The 19,477-nt window shown below is 39.0% G+C and overlaps 2 protein-coding genes across 3 annotated transcripts; one reads left to right on the top strand and one right to left on the bottom strand.

The window, feature by feature from the left end:
- The first annotated feature begins 412 nt into the window (after positions 1 to 412).
- LOC121909219 (purine nucleoside phosphorylase-like) lies at positions 413 to 8,797 on the top strand. 2 transcript variants are annotated; one of them, XM_042429664.1, is made up of 6 exons: positions 413 to 573; positions 3,478 to 3,647; positions 3,786 to 3,889; positions 5,278 to 5,453; positions 6,435 to 6,625; positions 7,621 to 8,797. In XM_042429664.1, the coding sequence occupies exons 1-6, from the start codon at positions 557 to 559 to the stop codon at positions 7,839 to 7,841; spliced, it is 879 nt and encodes a 292-aa protein (XP_042285598.1). In that variant the 5' UTR covers positions 413 to 556; the 3' UTR covers positions 7,842 to 8,797. The 2 variants fall into 2 exon arrangements, with proteins under 2 accessions (XP_042285598.1, XP_042285597.1); XM_042429663.1 differs by having other exon boundaries at positions 417 to 585.
- A 3,361-nt stretch (positions 8,798 to 12,158) lies between these two features.
- On the bottom strand, positions 12,159 to 15,306 carry LOC121908501 (zinc finger protein 891-like). The gene is made up of 4 exons (XM_042428566.1): positions 14,930 to 15,306; positions 14,615 to 14,676; positions 13,956 to 14,049; positions 12,159 to 13,850 (listed from the first exon to the last, which is right to left on the bottom strand). The coding sequence occupies exons 1-4, from the start codon at positions 15,132 to 15,134 to the stop codon at positions 12,787 to 12,789; spliced, it is 1,425 nt and encodes a 474-aa protein (XP_042284500.1). The 5' UTR covers positions 15,135 to 15,306; the 3' UTR covers positions 12,159 to 12,786.
- Between the last annotated feature and the right edge of the window lie 4,171 nt (positions 15,307 to 19,477).

The raw sequence follows: 19,477 nt of genomic DNA, 5'->3' as shown, positions 1-19,477 counted from the left end.
AAATAAACAACCATGTATTATATTATTAAATGAATATTTACTATGATGAAGTAAATAAAACTATATATAGTTCTTTATATTGCTACATTTTTTCTTCAGTTACTTCAAATATCTTAAATAAACTTAAGATGCTTTCATATCTTTCATATTATCTAAACAATTAAGGTTTCTTCTAATTGTGACTATTTGTGGACTAATTGTGTTCTTGTATTAAATTACCAGTCAGCGAGTTGGGGTTTTTTTTTGTTCCTACTCTGCTGCTATTCTTAGCTTCTGCCTCATGTGTATTTTCTCATTATCTCGATCTTTGGGTTGCACCTAAACGCAACATTAGTTACTGGGCTGCGACCGCATCACAAAGAACAACGCCTGCGCTCTGACCAATCAGAGCCTCTGACGGTTGTGACGTGTGGAGGATATGGTGATGATGGTGGAGGAGGAGGAGAGATGGAAATGAACCTAAAACCAGCCTCACTATTCCAGATACCCAGACAACGCTGACAGACCTAATATAACACGGAACAACCCGCTGACCCCATCTGCGTCACGTTGCATCATGTTCTGCATGTCTGAGTTCATGTCTGGGTGAGTAAATTTACTTACTAAAATATTCTTATTCTTAGAGGAAAAACGATAATAAACCTTTGTTGTAATCGTTTATACGGCGTTTTATCCATTTACATACATTAAACCTCTCTAGAAACGTATAGTTTGGCTGTGACGCATGGTGACGTGTGAAGCATAATGTCATCACCCGGTTTCCATCGCTTATACACGTGGAAGCTGTAGTTTACCGATCTCCCTTTAATGTAGCTACACTTTCACCCAATCCCCAGAGAAACGTGTACACCCAGGATAGATAATTAAACTGATAATTAAACACGAGCTGAGAAAGCGCGCGCTACTGACACGCCAGGATGTCGCGCTCTTGAGGATGCAATTGAGTTCATTTTCATCTTTCATGTACACAGACCGGGCAGCTGCTGGCTCGTGTTATTGAGGGTGGAATAAAAAACGTCTTCATCTCTATAATCCGTTAAAAATACAATGAAGCGCGGTATAGTCCGAGTTTTTGCTCTACTGACGAGACGGAAAAGCCCCATTTGGCACATGCTTCCCCCCCGTAGTGACGTCATTTCTGCCAACCCACCGCCCTCGTGTTTATAGAGGAAGGCAATTTATTTCAATGGGAACGAATTGGGCTTGTGTTTACATGCTAAATGACTGTGAGTTTGTGATTGGACCAAAAGTGACGGTGTCTATGAAGCACACACGTAATATGCGGCGGTGGTCAGTGACTGAAGTCACGTAGCACTAATGGAAGAAAACGAGGAAAAAATTATGATGATGAGTAACAGAGTTTGATGCTCTTTTAATCTCTTATACACACCCACAGCTCTTTTTTTTGCTTTTGGTTGAGTGCAGTGGGCTTTTTTTTTTCTTCTAACTTTAAGTAAAAAGAAGTCAGAAAGTATAAAAACAAAGGCAAAAGTTAAACCAGTAGCAGTGAGGGATACATTAGGAAGTAACCTCAATACTTAAATATGTTTGTATTTCTGTTTTTATGAGAACCAACTGAAGTTTTAGACCTGATTGAAAAGGTGGCTCGCTGCTTCAGCTACACTCTCTCATCATATGTGCTTTACAGTTTCACACACTCACACACCGATGGCAGCGAGCTACAGTACAAGGTGCTGATCTGATCATCAGGAGCCATTTAGGGTTCAGAGTCTCGACCGAGGACACTTTGATATGCGGACAGGAGATGAGGATTGAACCACCAACCCTGTGATTACTGAACATACCTGATATGAATGTGAATCTACCTCCTGAGCCAAAGTTTTCTAGAATAAACCACTTTGGACACATCTAGATCACAATTCTTTTAAAGCCAAATTTAAGGAATCCTTAGCAATGAATGTATTACTGTCTGTTTAAAATGAATTTCAGGCAGGTTATTGTAAATATTGATATCAGTATCAGCCTCATATAGTGTCAATAATGTCAGGATCTGATTTTGGTTTAGGGTCAAATGTTAGATTCAAGATTAGGGATTAAAAAGGTTTTGGAGGACAGAGAGACAAGAGTGTCCTGAATGTTGTTGTTTTTTATAACATTAGATGTATTTTTTGGCATATTTGTAAGGTTGTGTTTCATACTTAGTGCCATTGATCTTGGTCTTAGTTGCATCACTTGTGATTGGAAATGTATTAATTGAATAATTGTATTTATATTTGCACTTTTTAACTTAGTTTCAGCTCCTGAGTTACACTAATGTGTGAGTTTGTAAGTTAGTGTTAATATTATAGTGTTAGTAGTCTTTCATGTGTCATTTGTTGTGACCTGTCTGACTTCTGTCTCTTTTGTTTTTACTTTACATCAGCAAAGAAACCAGTTTCTCAGAATCAATAAAGTTATTTGTCTAAAGGGCTCAGGTTGCAAATGTAGGACATGTTAGAGCCGGAGGTAAAGGGATGGTCAGTACTAATGGTAGAGTCCTGACAAGCACAGAAATATAAGACTGTAGTTATTGTTGTGGCATTTAAAGGTCCCGTATTTCATCACCTGAAGGTGACACGTTGTTGGCACAATAGAGCCACTCAAACGTTTTAACTCCAGACACACAACAGGATTTAACCTGTGTGTTTTTGTGTGTGTACTTATGTGTGTTTAGGAAAATATTTCTCACAGTCAACAAAGAACGTCAGTTCAGTGACTTTATCGGACGCCTCCATCTGCCAAATTCCTTCCTTTTGTTAAATCGGATATTCGTGGTCATCTCCTGGTAACTGAATGCAACATGACTGAGGGGAAGTTGAGGAGGTATATTAGTAACAAATGAAAATAGTAAAAACATATATAGGATGGAGAAATTAATATTGGTAATAATGTAGAATAAAGACCAGATTAATGCACATTTAAAGCATTAAAGAAACAAAGGAAACAGTAAAAGTGCAAAACAGAAAATGTTTCAATGTCTAAATTCCACTACACATTACCAAAAGTATGTGGACACACCTCTAGGCTGCATTTTATGTTCTGGGCTAGGTTTCTTAGTTCCAAATAAAGGAAGACTTTGTGCTACAATGTAAAATGGCATTTTAAACAATAGTGTGCTTCTGACTTTGTGGGAAATGTTTGAAAAAGGCCTTTTCCTGTTTAAAGTGAAGTCCATAAAAATGGTTTTCCCGGTTTGATGTGGAAAAACTTGAAAGGCCCACACAGACTGAACCTCCGCCCTATTTGCACACAGTGTGGAACTTACAAATGTGTTTGTGGCTTAATCGGTGCAAATCCATGCAGATTAATGTCCATGGTTTTGAAATGACATGTTCAACACATCACATATGGATGTAATGTTCTGACATCTCCATTTGTTAGGGTGTCCACATAATTTTGGCCACTTAGTGTATTTAAACTTTACAGGAAAGAGTTTAGTACGTACATGACTGATATATGTTTTTCTCACTCTTCCAGGGACAGCTATGATCAGTGCCGCGCTACAGCCGATTGGCTGATGTCCAACACACAAGTGCGGCCGACTGTGGGCATCGTGTGCGGTTCAGGTTTGGGGGGGCTGGCCGAGATGCTCAAGGACCCACAGATCTTCAAATACTCTGACATTCCTAACTTCCCCCGAAGCACAGGTATGGACAACCTGCAGCTGTCTGGGAAAACACAGCTGTTAGTGTATGTTTTGGCATGTTTGTTAGGTCTAATTTGTCTCACTGGGTGACTAACAGCGTGTGTGTGTGTGTGTGTGTGTGTGTGTGTGTGTGTTGCAGTGCATGGTCACGCTGGAAGGCTGGTGTTTGGAACACTAAAAGGGAAGCCGTGTGTTTGCATGCAGGGCAGGTTCCACCTGTACGAGGGTTACCCCATCCAGAAGGTGAGTAGAGTTTCAAACCTGCACTAAAAAGAATTTAAAGGGTCAGTTCACCCAAATCATAAAACTCTCACAAACCACTATAGTGCAACTCTATAAAGTGTTTATAAACTGCAACTGATTGATCGCTGGGTTGTAAAAATCACTTAGGCTGGTGTTTATCCACCTCCATGGCACTTGCTTTGTCCTTTTAGCTCTTTAGCTCATGAAAAAGACCCCTTAAATGGATCATTAAACCTGCAGAGCATTTATATTAACTTTTACAAATGCAGACTTGATGCATTATTGTAAGAACCCTTCAAAAATGATTTATGTACATTTATAATTGCAGACTACTTGCTAACTTTTGCTGGAATCATGACGTAACAACCCCTTTTTATAGGATGAACTAATTAAAAACGGCACTTTGATAAACATCAGTTTGATAAGAACTACTTAAAATGACAGAAACCATCTTTGGAGAAAAAATGTATTTGACGTGTACTTTGATTTTTTTAGTTTGACTCATGTCCCATCTGTTAACACAGAGGGGACGGGATTTATGACCTATACTGCAGCCAGCCACCAGGGGGCGATCGAGATGTTTTGGCTTTACTTTCGGGGAGCTGTAATAACGTCCATCTTTATTTACAGTCAATGTGTACAAAAAAGTGCAACACTGTGAATGCCTTCGAGGCCAACTTTTCTGTTATTCTCATATTTAAACGCACCCATCTCTATAATGGCCAGCTTTCCACCCCGCCTTTGGGTGAAGCTGTTTGCAACAGCTACACTTTTGTGTTCAAATGTTGAACCACACGTCATACAAACAAGTAATTTTCTAGCATCAACCAGCCCTTAGCCAGATTTCTCAGACACAAACCTCAGAGACAGACTTCCCAAAACCTCGACAAATAAAATCCAAACTATTCGCATGGCTTTTGTGAACTGGCTCTCTGGGTTTTATGTTGCTCATCTACTGTAGCTTTTTATTTATTCAGTTGGTGTCTGGAGAGTTGTAGATATCAGAGTGCATGTTCCTCCCTTCATGAGGAGCCACCTATTCATTCTTATTCTGGGAAAACAACTTCATCCAGATATAAATAAATACACTGCTGTAAACATTGTTTCACGTCAATTGTTGCATTGCGTGATGCTTGGCTTACTGTCAGTCACTTGACATGCAGATTAAGAAACAGATGTGTTTCCTCTGAAAACATTTAAAGGGAACACACTCTGCATTTCTGTTTCTGCATTTAGTCTTTGTTTCAAACAAGGTTCGTAGGCCAGGCATGCATGTGTTTCTTATATTATGCACAATTACAATGGTAACACTAGTTTTTCTTTTTCATTATGTTTATAAATGTTATTTTTATGCGTGGAAGTGCTTTACATTACCTTGCGTCTTCCAGATCACGCTGCCCATGCGTGTCTTCAAGCTGATGGGTGTGGAGACGATGATCCTGACCAACGCAGCCGGAGGCCTCAACCAGGACTACAAAGTGGGAGACGTCATGATCATCAAAGACCACATCAACATGCCGGGCTTTGCTGGACTCAACCCGCTGGCTGGACCCAACGATGACAGGTGAGTTGGAAGAGGTGGATGAATGGACATATGAATGTGTTAACAAAGGTAGATATTTACCATTATTTTTCTTATGAACCTGCTTGTTTGTAAACTTTTACACATGTTTAACCTTTTGCACTAAAGGAACCAGTATTTCCTGTTTTTTGAAGAATGTTGTTCTTGTCACAGTGTAAAAGCTCAGCAGCATTTTACCATCATAAAACACTCAAACTTAAAGAGACTCGCTCACAGTCTTTCAAGTGGGGTATTAGGCACATTAAAGGGCCACTCCACCAAATTTATAATATCACTAGCAAATGTTTTTCTTAATATTTGGCCAAAATTAATTTTAAAAATGTTTGTCATCAGTTTAAAAAGGTCTGGTCTTTTCATTTGAATTAATAAAGTCACATCTTATTTTTCTTGCTTTCAAGCAAGCAGTAGCTACTCATTCCTTTTACAAATTACTCAGCTGTACAGTCTGTCCTCCCCCACCATATTTGACTCTGTGGACTGATAATAAGCATGAGATCTCAGTGTCGACAGAAGCGCTTATTGTTCTCGAGGGCTAGAGGCTTGAGGCATGATTACACGGCGCTTCAGAGCACAAGTGTAATGTGAAGAAGAAAACAGACTTACACATGTTTTCTGGCATTCATGAACTGCAGGAGTGACCTGCTGATGTATTTGTTGGACTGAGCTGACACTTCCAGCCACAGGGTTTACATATATTATCATACACAAGGCATCAAAAGAAGCACTGATGCTATACCGACAGTGTTTTATGCTATGCTGGTTTATGCTGCTGTTTGCACTGTGCACAAGAGCCAGTAAGATTTGGAAAATGTTTTTGTTGTCATAGTGAAGTTAATTAATCTCTTGGTGTACTGCTTTATCTTTACCCGAGTCATTTTGGGGAATTTCAGTAATAAGAGGCACAGGTATAAAAGATTCCTACAGTTGGTTTAATGTGAGTTAATACCATCCTCCTCCCTTTAGGTTTGGTGTTCGTTTCCCCTGCATGTCTGACGCCTACGACCGTGAGTTGCGTCAGCTGGCCAATGATGTAGCGGCAGAGCTGGGCTACAGCGACTTTCTGCAGGAGGGAGTGTACTGCGTCCTGGGCGGTCCCTCTTTTGAAACTATTGCTGAGTGTCGTATGCTGCACAGGCTAGGAGCCGACGCTGTTGGTGAGATTTTAAGTCTCCCTCTCATACTGACATGTTTGTACTTTTACACTTGTGAAGACCTTCACTGACATACTGCAGTCCCTAAACCCCTTAACCATCACACCTAACCCCAAACCCAACATTATCCCTAAACCCAAGTCTTATACTTCAGACAGTCCTTTGAAGTTGTGAGGACCAGATGTCATGGCCATTAATTCTCAAGATGTACAGTCACGTCACCACAAGATACCTGAGCACACACACACACAGAAATCAATTTCACTGAACTGACACACAGCAGGAAGTGTTTGCGTAATTCACAGGGCTTATTATCAAACTTTCCTTTGATGCAACTTCAGCCAAAAGCAGGATGTTTGAGAAAGTAATTTATTTATCCTGTTGCTCACCATAAATTATAACTATGTAAATTACAAAGGTCATTATTGAACATTTAATCAGTCATTTGTCATTTTATCATCATGTTTTGCTAATATGAAAGAAAAAAGTAATTGTAATTTTCAAAAAATGACTTATAAGTTACTAGTTGTGATATGAAAGTAAGAAATGTACTACTCCAAAAACCAGTTACATCACCAAATTAGGCCCTTTTATGTATTAAGTATCTATAAACAATTTAAAACATGTTCTCTGTCACTGGCTATTGTTTACTATAAAGAAAAGATTATCACAAAAGATCACTGAATCTATAATGTTTAGTTGTGATATATTAATATATTTATTTTTTTGTATTATTTATTGTGCTTGTGATAGTAGAATTGCTTGAAATTCAGTCCAGTGAACAAGGTAGCTTCATCACTTTGACACAGTAAATATCCATACCATAAATACTAAATTGAGAGCTACCTACTGTTATAAACTGTGTCACTAATTCTCTGATGGTCTCTTTACCAACCCTAGTTTATAACGTAAATCTCCACATTCGTCAACAGTAACAAACCAATCGTGTATTAAGAACTTTGCGGTGATGTCTCACCTTCTCTTTGTCTCCACTGCAGGTATGAGCACTGTACATGAGGTGATCGTCGCCCGTCATGCCGGGATGCGTTGCTTCGCCATGTCGCTGATCAGTAACCGGGCAGTGATGGACTACGACAGCCAGGAGAAGGCCAACCACCAAGAAGTCCTGGAGACGGGCAGGCAGAGGTCCGAGCAACTGGAGAAACTGGTGACCACTATGGTGGCTCGACTGGAGCACAACAATAACAACTCATTCTAAAGACATCTTCTGCTCACGTGGTGACCGCCACCACTGTACCTGGTCTCATGCCCTGTCCGGCTTTATCTCTGCACCACAACAGGAAGACTATTGAAATGCTTGTTAGAACGCTAAAAAAAAGCTTTGTGCGGTTTCAAACCTTCAAGCCTGGTTTACTAATTGATAAACTAGTTTTGTAGTAAAAAAAATTTTTAGAAACGTTCCCACTGGTTGTTACGTTAGGTCTAGTCTTAGGATCCTGGGAACTGGTCCACTTTTTTATACACTCCTCTATCAACAATGTTTACATTTTAGCAGCGTGCAGATAAATAATGCTAATTTAGTGGAAGTACTTTTCTGACAAATTCCTGTCATGATATACTTTACTGTATACAACCAACTTTAGTGTTTCAGTGAAACAGCATCGTATTTTAACTTAATAACTTTTAACTTGAAAACTAAATATTTATTGTTTCACTTTTTACATTCCCTGATATCAATCAGTAACCAACATGAAAACAGTGATATTTGCATTTTTTCATTAAAGTAGAGGACCAACTCATCATGCATGTCTTAATACGGCTAAAAGGTGGAAATAATAATTTCATATAGTGTAAAAGAGGTGTAAAATATTCTAAAATAGGTCTAAATTATTTATACTAAATGTATTTAAGTAGTGTGTTTATTTTCTTTGATATTGTAATATGTTGAATAGACAGATCTTGAAAAAAGGGATCATATCCTGCATGGGACACTGACCACAGTATGTAGGTCAGATTTTGAAGAAAGGGATCATTTCCTGCATTGGACACTGACCAAAGTATGTAGGTCTGATCAAACTCTCTTTCCATGTCTTATCACTGTATTAACAAATGGACTGGGGTTTTGGTACTTTTAGAGGTACTTGACTGAGAACTGTACCATCTGGGTGGGCTGTGGATCAACTCTTACAATAAAATGACTCAACTTGAAAACCATATGGTTTAAGTGTGCTACATATGAAACTGAGAGGTCTAACCTTTCTGTCCTCATTCTAGTTTGTTCATTGGTGGGATATTTCTGATTTTTCCTCATCAGTTGTGTCGTCAAGTCACAGGGAAATTTCCACTTTCAGATATTATAATGTTATAAATTATCAGTTTGAAATCCTGCAGTTTTTCCCCCTGAACTGTTCCATGTGCATGGTTAAGTGAGTGGAGCCTACACTACCCATGGGGCTGTTTTCTAACAAGACCAAGCGTCTACAGCCATGCTAGTGGCTCTTTGAGGTAGTATCTAGGCACAGTAATGCTTTGAGCTAAATGCTCAACATCAGCATACTAACATGCTGATGTTTGGCAGGTATAATGTTTACCATGTCCACCATCTCAGTTTAGTATGTTGGCATGCTAACTATCACTTAACGAAAAGCACAGCTGAGGCTTATTGAAATGCCATTTGTTCAGCAGGTACTTGGTCATAAATCAAAGTATCAGACAAACTGAAATTTTGACCCAGTTGAAACGTCATTGGGTATCGAGGTACTGAGGTGAACATGAATGTCTGTACCAAATTTCATAGCAATTGATCCAATGGTTGTCGAGATATTTCACCAAAAGCCAAAAATGCCAAACTGTTGTTGGCGCTAGAGGAAAGCTTAGGGATCATCAGAGTCAGTAAGATTCATCCTCTGGGGACTGTGAATGTCTGCACAGAATTTCTCAGCAATCTGTCTAATAGTTGTTGAAATATTTAAGTCTACACCAAAGTGATAGACTGACTGAACGACGCAATGGTACTAGCATGGCTAAAGAACCGAGACTGGATTACCATCTGGATGAGGAATGCAACCCTCAAATCTAGTTTTAATACCTGCATTATTTCACCTGGTATTGTGTTTATATGGTGCATATTGTGAAATAAATTTGTGTTTATTCTAATTACCACAAACTAATTGACACACAGTAATCCTACTGGTTGGTTTCTGGGGCTCTAGGAAAAATACGCTGCAGGACAAAAATATGTAACAGCATTGTGTCATGCAATGGATTCTGGTCTATTGATGACACTGTAGGTGCTTCCTGTATGATGGATTTTCCTACATGAATAACATCAGTGAAATAACATCATACAGTATACACTTTTGCCCATGTAGTGTATACTGTATGAATGAAGCATCACCACATAGCAAAACCAACTAGACACGCAAAACAGGATCATCAAGATCTGTCCCCTGATGCCATCAAAGCAGTAAGTAAGTCCCAGAGTAGGAATGCCGAATCTCAAAAATCTCTAAATCTAGATGGTGCATTCACTGTGAAAGAGAACATCAGGATGGTTGATATGTTTACTCCTGGTCTGGTTCATCTTATCAGCAGTGATTCTCCTCCCTTCTCCCTCCTGTCCAGTTTGCCCTCGCTCTCTCATGGATTTTCAACTTCCTGCTCTGCCTGTTCTCACTTTTTTAGTCTATCCACTGCCAATTGTCCCCTTCCTCCTCCTCCTCCTCCACCAAAAAGAATGAAAAAAAAAATTTTCCATGACGCTCGGGCACCAGTGTTTATGGCCATAAAAGGTTGTGAGAGTTTTATGAACTGTCTGCCCGCAGCGAATGAGCAGGTCCAGGTGTCCGAACAAATTGTGCTGATTTACAGCAGGGTAGAGAAGCCAAGTAAGCCAGGGGCTGTAGTCTGTTAGACTGACATGCTATCAGTAAGTTCACCTTCCAGTTTGGCAGGTTAAATCTATGGCTACACACACACACTCATTGATCTTTACAACTCCTAAATGTACTTAGGCTAATTAGCTTGCTTCATAGGCTAATTGGCTTGCTTCATACTGTGCAAATTATGTTTAACATGGGATTGTGGATACAACTTAATAGTTTGTTTAAGCTGTTTCACTGCTGGCTGTTAGTTCTGTTTTTTTCTTAGAACAAGGAAGTCAAGGGCACGACCACGAGCCATCTTGCATTTATTTTAACAAACTACCTTTTCAACCTTCTCATGGTTTTGCAAACACAACTCATGGAAACAGGCAGCTAGACAGCCCTGCATGAATCCTGAACTTGGGGAAATCATTAACTTAAAAAACGCTAACTTCCACCTCTTCCTGGCTGGGTGTATTTTTGCAGGGAGGTTCTGCAAAATAAAGCTGTCAAATGGCTGCTTTTTCAATTATCTTAACAATCTGGAAAGATAATATCCATGAAAAGGAAGCATCTCTGGCACTGACTACTAGGGACATGCTGTTCCAGAGAAGTGTTTATATTATGCTTTACTACCTGTGTAACCCTTTAAACACCAAACTACACCAATGTTAAAACTGGCATACACTACTAAAGAACAAACACAATGAAAATTATACTTTGAGTGTGGAACAGAACACAAAAATAGATAGAAATATATGGATATTGTGCCAAGATGCATAAAACCTACATCATCAATGCTTACAAAGCAGACACCCGATAACTGTATGGTCCAATAAAACAGGAAGTGTTCTCTCATCTAAATGAGCTGTTATGAACTCTACGCATATCAACCATATAGAACTTCTGCTTTGTATAGTTTGATGGAGGGTGGAAAAGATTAAACAAAATCATCAAATAGTGAGCTAAAGGCAACCGGTATAGATTTATAATGAATCAAACAAAGATGACATGAATGAATGAAGTTCTGTACTGTTCTAAAGTTTGAATTTTACAATCTACCACCATCAAATACCACTTCAGTTCACAGTTCGGCTATAACTGGCACTTTCAATAATAAATACGGTCTTTAAAGTGTGAAGTTTCTTTTCCTGTTCAGGCTGCAGCTCCACAGTCACAGTTCTTTCACTCTCTGCAGTTTTGTTTGAAAGGATGAGTTAGACTGCCCTCTGGTGCCATTTTAATCTATCAGAGCGACACAACTACGTGGCTTGAATGATGCAGTATTTTGAGTGGTGCTTAAACCATTAAACAGTTAAAAGTTAAACAACGACAATTTTGATGATCTATTAATCATTTATCAAGCAAAAAACTTACAAATATTCACTTGGTCCAGCTTCTCAAGTGTGAATATTGTGTGAGATTGTGCTTTGTTTCTGTTTCATTTCAATGCTTTTTTATATCCACAAGTATAGATAGTTTGAGGAACAAACATGTCTTAGTTATTGACAAGTGTGATCAAAGTGTCCAAAACTAGAAACGCTCTGAGAATCGAAACATGCTCTCATCTAAAATCTGCATGTTTTAAATTTAAAGTGTAAATTTACTGAGACTTCACCTGAGAATCACTGACATTTGGTTAATACAGCGAACACATCCAGCCGATGACTTTAAACAACACTTTAACGGAAATCATGACAAATAGCAAAGGATTGTGGGGAGAAATTTTATGGGAAAATCCAACTCAAAACAATAATCAAGCAGGTTTCTACCATTGTTGACATCAAAACATAAAACCTGAGAGGTCCTCCACTGGCTTTGAATGGGAAATCCACTTCATGGAGAATGCGGCTGTAAAGGGGAGAGTTTATGGGGTTTCAGTGCTGAGATGATGTACAGCTCATTTCTACAAGAGAGACTCAAAGAAACTGAGTTTAGAAGTGAAGGTCAGTATGCAGGTAACTAACAGGAAAGCTGCAGGGTTTTTGTTTGATTACACCACCTTTTAGGCCTTGTTTTTTTTTTGGATTTCTAGCTTTAGAAGTGTGTTGGTGTCTTGCAAACACTGACTTGTGGGAAATCTGTTTACATGATTTAAATTTATGTTGTAATAAGACGTTAAAAGTATTTTTTTTTAAAAAAAGAAGCAAACGTTTTAAAATCCATCCCGATGGATTTTGCATAGTAAAATATACATTAAGATACAAAGTCTGTGAGCAATGCCACAATCTCGAGTCCCAACGAAAAACAAAAGAGCTGCCACTCACTGGCTTTGTGATTTGGCTTTGAAGGTCATTCGAGTCCTTTCACCTGAGTGACATCGCTCCACGCTCCTGCGCCTCAGCTGTACGTGTGGATGATTCTGTGCCGTTTCAAATGGTGCATCAGGATGAAGGTTTTCCCGCACTGGGCGCAGCTGTAGGGTCGTTCCCCGCTGTGTGTGCGCTGGTGGACCCTCAGGCTGCTCTGCTGCGTGAACCTCTTCCCGCACTGTCCGCAACCGTACGGCTTCTCGCCCGTGTGGGTCCGGTGGTGTATGCTGAGATGGGAAGAACACTGGAAACTCTTCCCACACACCGTGCACCAGAACGCCCTCTTTCTCTTGTGGCTCTGCTGGTGCAGCTTGAATTGGTGGAGGCGGGCGAACGTCTTTCCGCACTGCGAGCAAACATAGCCCCGCGCCGCGCCGGAGAGAGGTTTGTGGGGGGTGTGAGGGTGGTAGCTGCCCTGTGTGAGAGCGTTGTGCGAGTGCGATACCACCTGTCTATCCGTGGCCGCAATCTCCCTCTCGGGGTGATCATCTGGCTGCCTTAAATGTGCAACATGTGAGGCGTTTCTCTGCGAGTAATTTTGTTCCTTCTGTCTGTCTTGCTGTGAAACGGCAACCTGAGGTCTGAGCTGAAAATTGGACGACTGCGGATCCTTCTGATACTCACTGTTGTATATCCCATTACACGGCCTCTGAGAGGACGACTGCTGGACATTAGCTGACTTGCCAGTGTTAGAAACGACGTGGGTATCCGAGTGGTCCGGGAATGTGTTGGAATACTCCTCTACTACACTGGAAAAGTCAGGAAAACCAGAGTCAATGTCGTTACCTTCAATTATGGATGACCAGAGCTGATTCTCCCTTTCATCCAGGGAAAAGTCTGCAGGAAGTTGATTCTGCTTCCCCGCACCGTGCTGGCATCTGTCCTGACTGAATCCTGATCGATTCTCCTCCTTCTCTGTCTTGACAGTCAAGTGAAGGCCACTGATCTCTCCTGCATGATGACTTGAGTTGTACAAGTCACTGAACTCTGAAGTCTTCTGTCTCACAACCTCTGGATGGGTTAACTGACGGTCTTCTTCGAGCTGCTGACTCTCTGGAGCATTAGCTGGATTAGGGTACTGTACAGCAGAACCTGCAGATCACATGTGTTCAGGGTAATGTAAGGAGCTGTTTTAGGTTTAACCAAAAAACATCATATTTTTTGGGGGGGGGGGGTTTCTTTTCTTTTTATACTCACCAATTAGTTCAGCAGAATCACTGATCCACAGCGCCTCGTCTGGACTCTCTTCTTTAATTGTGAACGATACAGTCGCATCTTCAATCTCTGGAAACTAGACAAAATGGGAAATATTAAAATATCAATAATAATAATAACAAGCATGCTCTAGACCAGTTAGGTGGCAATTCTGGGATTCTAAACAGGTTCATTAAAATAGAAACAGGATTCAGATAATGATCGGATAAACCTGCTTGGTGGCCCCAGGACAAAAATAAGCTGCTGGGCCCGTGTTCCCACCCCTCTCTGTGCATTATGTGCAATTATTCCTGGAATATTACATGGCCCCAGGTTTGCTGAGTGGTGATTTTACTAAACACATCTTAATTTAGTAATGTAAGCACACTATAAGTGGCAATAATGAAGGTCTCTAACCTAGATTTTGACACACAATCAGGTAATTAAGGATTTTTCCCTTTAGTAGTGCATATTCCCAAATAATTAATCAAACTAACAGCCACAGAGTGAACCTGGGGATTTTAGGTCCCCGGGACAGTTGCCCACTTTGGCCGGTGTGTAATCCAGCCTTGATTCAAGTACATCTGCAAACAGGTTTGTGTCCCTGAGTAATATTATTAACATAAATTAAAAGTTTTTGTGTTTTGAAAAATGAGACAGACCTTAATATCTCCTGTGGGATGTGGACAGTTGCCCACATCAGTTCCTCTGTCCATGTAGTTTTCTGGATGCAGAAAAGGAGGAAAATCAGTTCAGCAGTTGAAACTACATTTTCTTTTAAAAGCAGGAAATGACTCCATTCACATTAACAGAGAAATGACATTCATTAAGTAAGAATATAAAGCATTCCTGCCCTCTACTCATTTATCTACCTTTTTTTAATAAGACGATTAGGATTTGTGTTATCGCAATTTAATACTTGAAAACATGCATTAATAGTCAATTATGAACACAAATGAGGCTTTTGAGCATCTTACCAAACCCTCGCTGCAGCTGTGCGTGTTTATTCTCCATCATTAGTAATTTCCTCTGCAGCATCTCATTCTCGCTTTGCTTTCGGGATATTTCAAGATGCAAAAACGCACATTTGTCATCGACTAGTTTTGATATCTCTGCCACTGCTGCTTTAACCAAAACCTCCATTATTGAGGATAATTGGGTTTGGAAGGGAATGCACGCCATGTTAATCCATACAGGGTAATATGTGACAAAAAATACTAATAAAAATGTCCTTTATCGCAATGATTTCTTACAAATTGCAAGGATCGATGCACTAGAAAAATTTGGACATCCCTGTGCATTTCTTGCTAGCTGGAACCTTTCTTCCGTATGGCGGAGGGATCTACCGTAAATACCGCAGTACAGACGCAGTAGAATTACATATGAACAAGGAAGAGACGAGCAGAGGTCTGATAGGAAATGATGGCCTTTGATTCTGTTTGCTATTACTTGAAGGTATTTCAGGTAAAACTATGAGTGACTTACCTTTTCTTTCTGTCAGAAAACCGCAATTCTTAAAAACAAACGATGATGAAGATGATTTATATTTATTTTATGTTTATATGTAAGGATAAAGAAATTGTAGTGAAGGAAATTTTATTTTCATGCATTTTTATTGTTTTATTGATATATTTTCTTAGATTCACTCAGTATTTCCGTGCAACAAAACACACGTGAATACGAACAAATAAATAATAAAATAAAACCAAGTAAATGGCTATTTCAAAAGTCAATACTGCATTATGTGTACTTAACAGTATTATTGAAGCCTTGGACAATCATCAACACTGTGCTGCACTTTTTATAGATCTATTTAAAGCATTTGATTCAGTGGATCATAGATTCATGGATTCATCTTACTTGAAAAACTACACTCGATTGGACCAGATGAACCGTCCATTAAATGGTTTCATGACTATCTCTCAGGTAGAACTCAGGAAGTATCTTCCAACGGTTCCAAGTCAAGTCCCCTAAACACTAGCATGGGTGTACCACAAGGGTCTATTCTTGGTCCTCTTTTATTCACCATAAACAATATCATCAATATCAATATCAAACAATATCATTTATACACTTCAGATGTCTCTCATCAAACATAAGCTTATTCTAAATTCTGGCAAAACTAAATGTATGCTATTCTCTAGGTCACTTGAGAGTATCCAGCCTACTGCCCATATCCATACCCCTGGCTGGATACCAGACTCACTTTTAAGACCCATGTTGAACACCTACCAAGCAAACTGAAGGTCAAAACTTTTTGTATAGAAACAAACCATGTTTCTCTTCTGCTAGTCGAAAGACAATTGTACAATCTGCAATTCTGTCTGTGCTAGATTATGGTGATATCATATATACGCATGCTTCTCCCTCCACCTTAAAGCCTCTTGACTCTGTATCACAGTGCACTGTGCTTCGTCACAGGTGATAAATTCCTTACTCACCATTTCATCTTAGATAGGTTGGATGGTCCTCCTTAACAAAGAGAGCACTATTGCATGGTATTATTTATTTATAAGGCTCTACTGCAAAAACTCCCTGGTTACCTCTGCTCTCTGGTTACATTTAAACACAGTATTTACAATGTCAGGTCACAGGACATTTTAACATTAGCTGTACTTCTTGTTCACACTGAACTTGCTGCATATAAATGGAATGAGCTGCAAAAAAAATATGAAGTCTCTAATTTCACTCGAACATTTTAATAGGCTGTACTTATGTATTTGCAATCCTACTTGTAATTGCAACAGATTGACATTTAATGTTGAAGGCCTGTGACTTTTGAAATACAAAATTACAGTTTAAAGTACTGCACTATAAGTAGCCTACATTACCATCTTTACCGATTAAAGACAAGTTACTGGACTAATCTGCGATTTTTGACTCAAGAAATTTGACCCGAAGGATCTATATTGGGTCCTCTGCTTTTTAGTCAAAATCAAACCTCACACATTTTCCATGAATGTGGAAACCCTGGAGGAAAGAGAGGCAAGAGGAGAGAAGTAACAGAAGGAGGAAGGAGGAGGTGTGCAGGAAACATTCAACAATCATTTATTTGCACTGATCAATATTAAAATAAGCAGAGTGCCACACTCAACAATTCTTAATTTGGAATTTATTTGAAAATACAAAAAGCTAAACAAAGAAAATCAGATTTTTCATTATATATATATTTTGGACCTGTATGTATATAACTGTAAAGGTCATGTGATACCTGTGAATCATGCTATACTGAGTACCCAACGGTCGACATTATTGATCAGTGATCTTGTGCAGTAAACCATTGGATTAAAGCAGACTGAAAACACTCATAAATTATGAAAGAACAAACTTAGAGGAATTTGAATTTGTCACACTGTTTTGCAAAGCAATAACACTGCAGTAGCAGTTAGAGGTTTGATTCCCATGTGAAAACGTAGGCACTCATACTGTACTATAAAGGGGGTTGAGTCACCCTGTCGACCCTGGACGGTAGGCTTAGCTGGACTGTTAGTTTTGTCAAACTATTTTAATGACCTCTTCAAGTCCAGCCACCTGCTACAAACAAATGCGAACTGTGTTGTTCATTCAGGACCTTCAGCAATTTACTCAACCAGAGTAATGGCTTTTTGTATTAGTTATCTAGTTGTAATGCATTTTATCAGATAGCCTTATCACTGACATTAAACCAGGGCATTCTTTGACTGAAATGTATTTTGCAGGAGATATTTTTACAAAGTGAACTACAAAACCAAAAGAGAAGTCCCAAATTCTAAGACTTTTTCAAACTCTTCATAACTATAGGAACCCTGTTTATCAGTGAGGTATTTCATATTTCTTTAAGAAGTTACATATAAAGCCCAGTTTCCAGCATAATAGTTCAATATTTAGTATATATCTATAGTTGCATCTTTGCTTTCCCCACGGCAAACATTACCATGTTGTCTGTTACCATTTTTGGTAGCAGTTGCTTTAAATTAGCCTTTTGAAAGACCAAAGCAACATAATATTGTAATATTATTATCAAGACATATTTACATGCAACTTTGAAGGCAATAGTAATTTGAGGTATACAGTACATTGTTGTATGAGGACAGTTCAGTTTGATTTAAATTAGGATTTTCATCTCTAGGAATATTTCCAACCCTGGCCTTCTACATGTGCCCTCACTACATCCCCCTCAAAATGAGAACTAGGTATTAATCTATATTTTAAGATACAGTACACTGATGTGGATCCACACAAAGCTGTGTGTTACAACAACAGTCAGCAGTGGCAAGATGTCTTCTTTAAAGCTTGATCAAAACTGTCCTATAGACTTTTTTCATGTTTTTTATTTAAAAATGCCATGGTAAAAAAAAAAAAAAGCTTGATAAAGAAACTTGATATGCTAAATTCATGCACTTTGCAGATATTGTAATTTGTATTGATTCAGACAAACTCCACTTAATATTGTTTGTCACCAAGGATTTTTTTTTTTTTGCATATCATTGAACCCTAACCTACACTAAAGAAACAAAAAACTTAAACTTTGTTACTGATCCATGTTATTAACTGATTTGTCTACTTATATATTTTTTTTAAATACACAGATTGTATATTCTGGACGATAATGAGAATTTTGATTAATTTCGAATCAGGAAAATTCTTTCTATTACTTGCAATATAAAGAAATAATCAGTGTTTCAAATCTCAGCAAAGAATAACAGTGTGTTTCTGTATGAGGGTGATGCTTGATTAGTTGGACTAATAATCCTTCAATTACCCGAACAGTCTACAGTGATAAAATACAGTACCTTTAGCATAGATATGAATATCTTTGACTGGTTTACATTTTATGTTCTTAACTTGTTCTGTGAAAATAGCAGCAGCACAGCAAAAACCCAATATTTCAGTTAGTGCTGTGACTCAGCATTCACGCATTCTTGAAACACTGAAAAGTATCATTAAAATAATTTCAGGAAAGTGAAACTAGTGATCAGTCTGAGCAACAGCTTTGGCTGTAAACCAGCAAACGTCCGGCTTCAAGTGCCACTTAAAACAACACTCGGCATTGTTTGGTTTCTCTCCGATAGTAATTAAGTCATTATCAAAGCCACTCAAACGCTAAATATGGGCCAACTCAGAGCAAGTAGAGAACAATTGTGTTTTCTGTCTATGCCAATGGAAGGTGGAGGAGGTCATAGAGGCAGGAGGACATTTGTGCAAAGTGTAATAAATTTTGCTCTCACTGCAAATAAGATTGCTGAGGATATGTATTTAATCAGCACTGCAGTGGGAAAAGTGATGTTGTTCTTCTGCTATAGCCTTTGGAAGTTTTGGGACATGTCAAGTATTTGTTTAGACCATGAACTGTCAACCATGACAAAATGGTCTTGTGCACATTGCCTGAATACAATGAAGCCTGGTGGCAAATCATGTTCGAGGGAGGACCCAAAAGTTCCCGGAAAAATGTCATTATAAATCTCACAGTAGTACCTTTCTCATCCCCTTTAAAGTACTGTCCTTGAGATGTGATACACTCATTCCAGAGCTTCGCCCATCCCTGG

The sequence above is a fragment of the Thunnus maccoyii genome, chromosome 12 (genome assembly GCF_910596095.1).
Source record: "Thunnus maccoyii chromosome 12, fThuMac1.1, whole genome shotgun sequence".
NCBI lineage: Eukaryota > Metazoa > Chordata > Actinopteri > Scombriformes > Scombridae > Thunnus > Thunnus maccoyii.
Note: the sequence above shows the minus strand (reverse complement) of the source record. Positions and strands in the feature narration are given on the sequence as shown.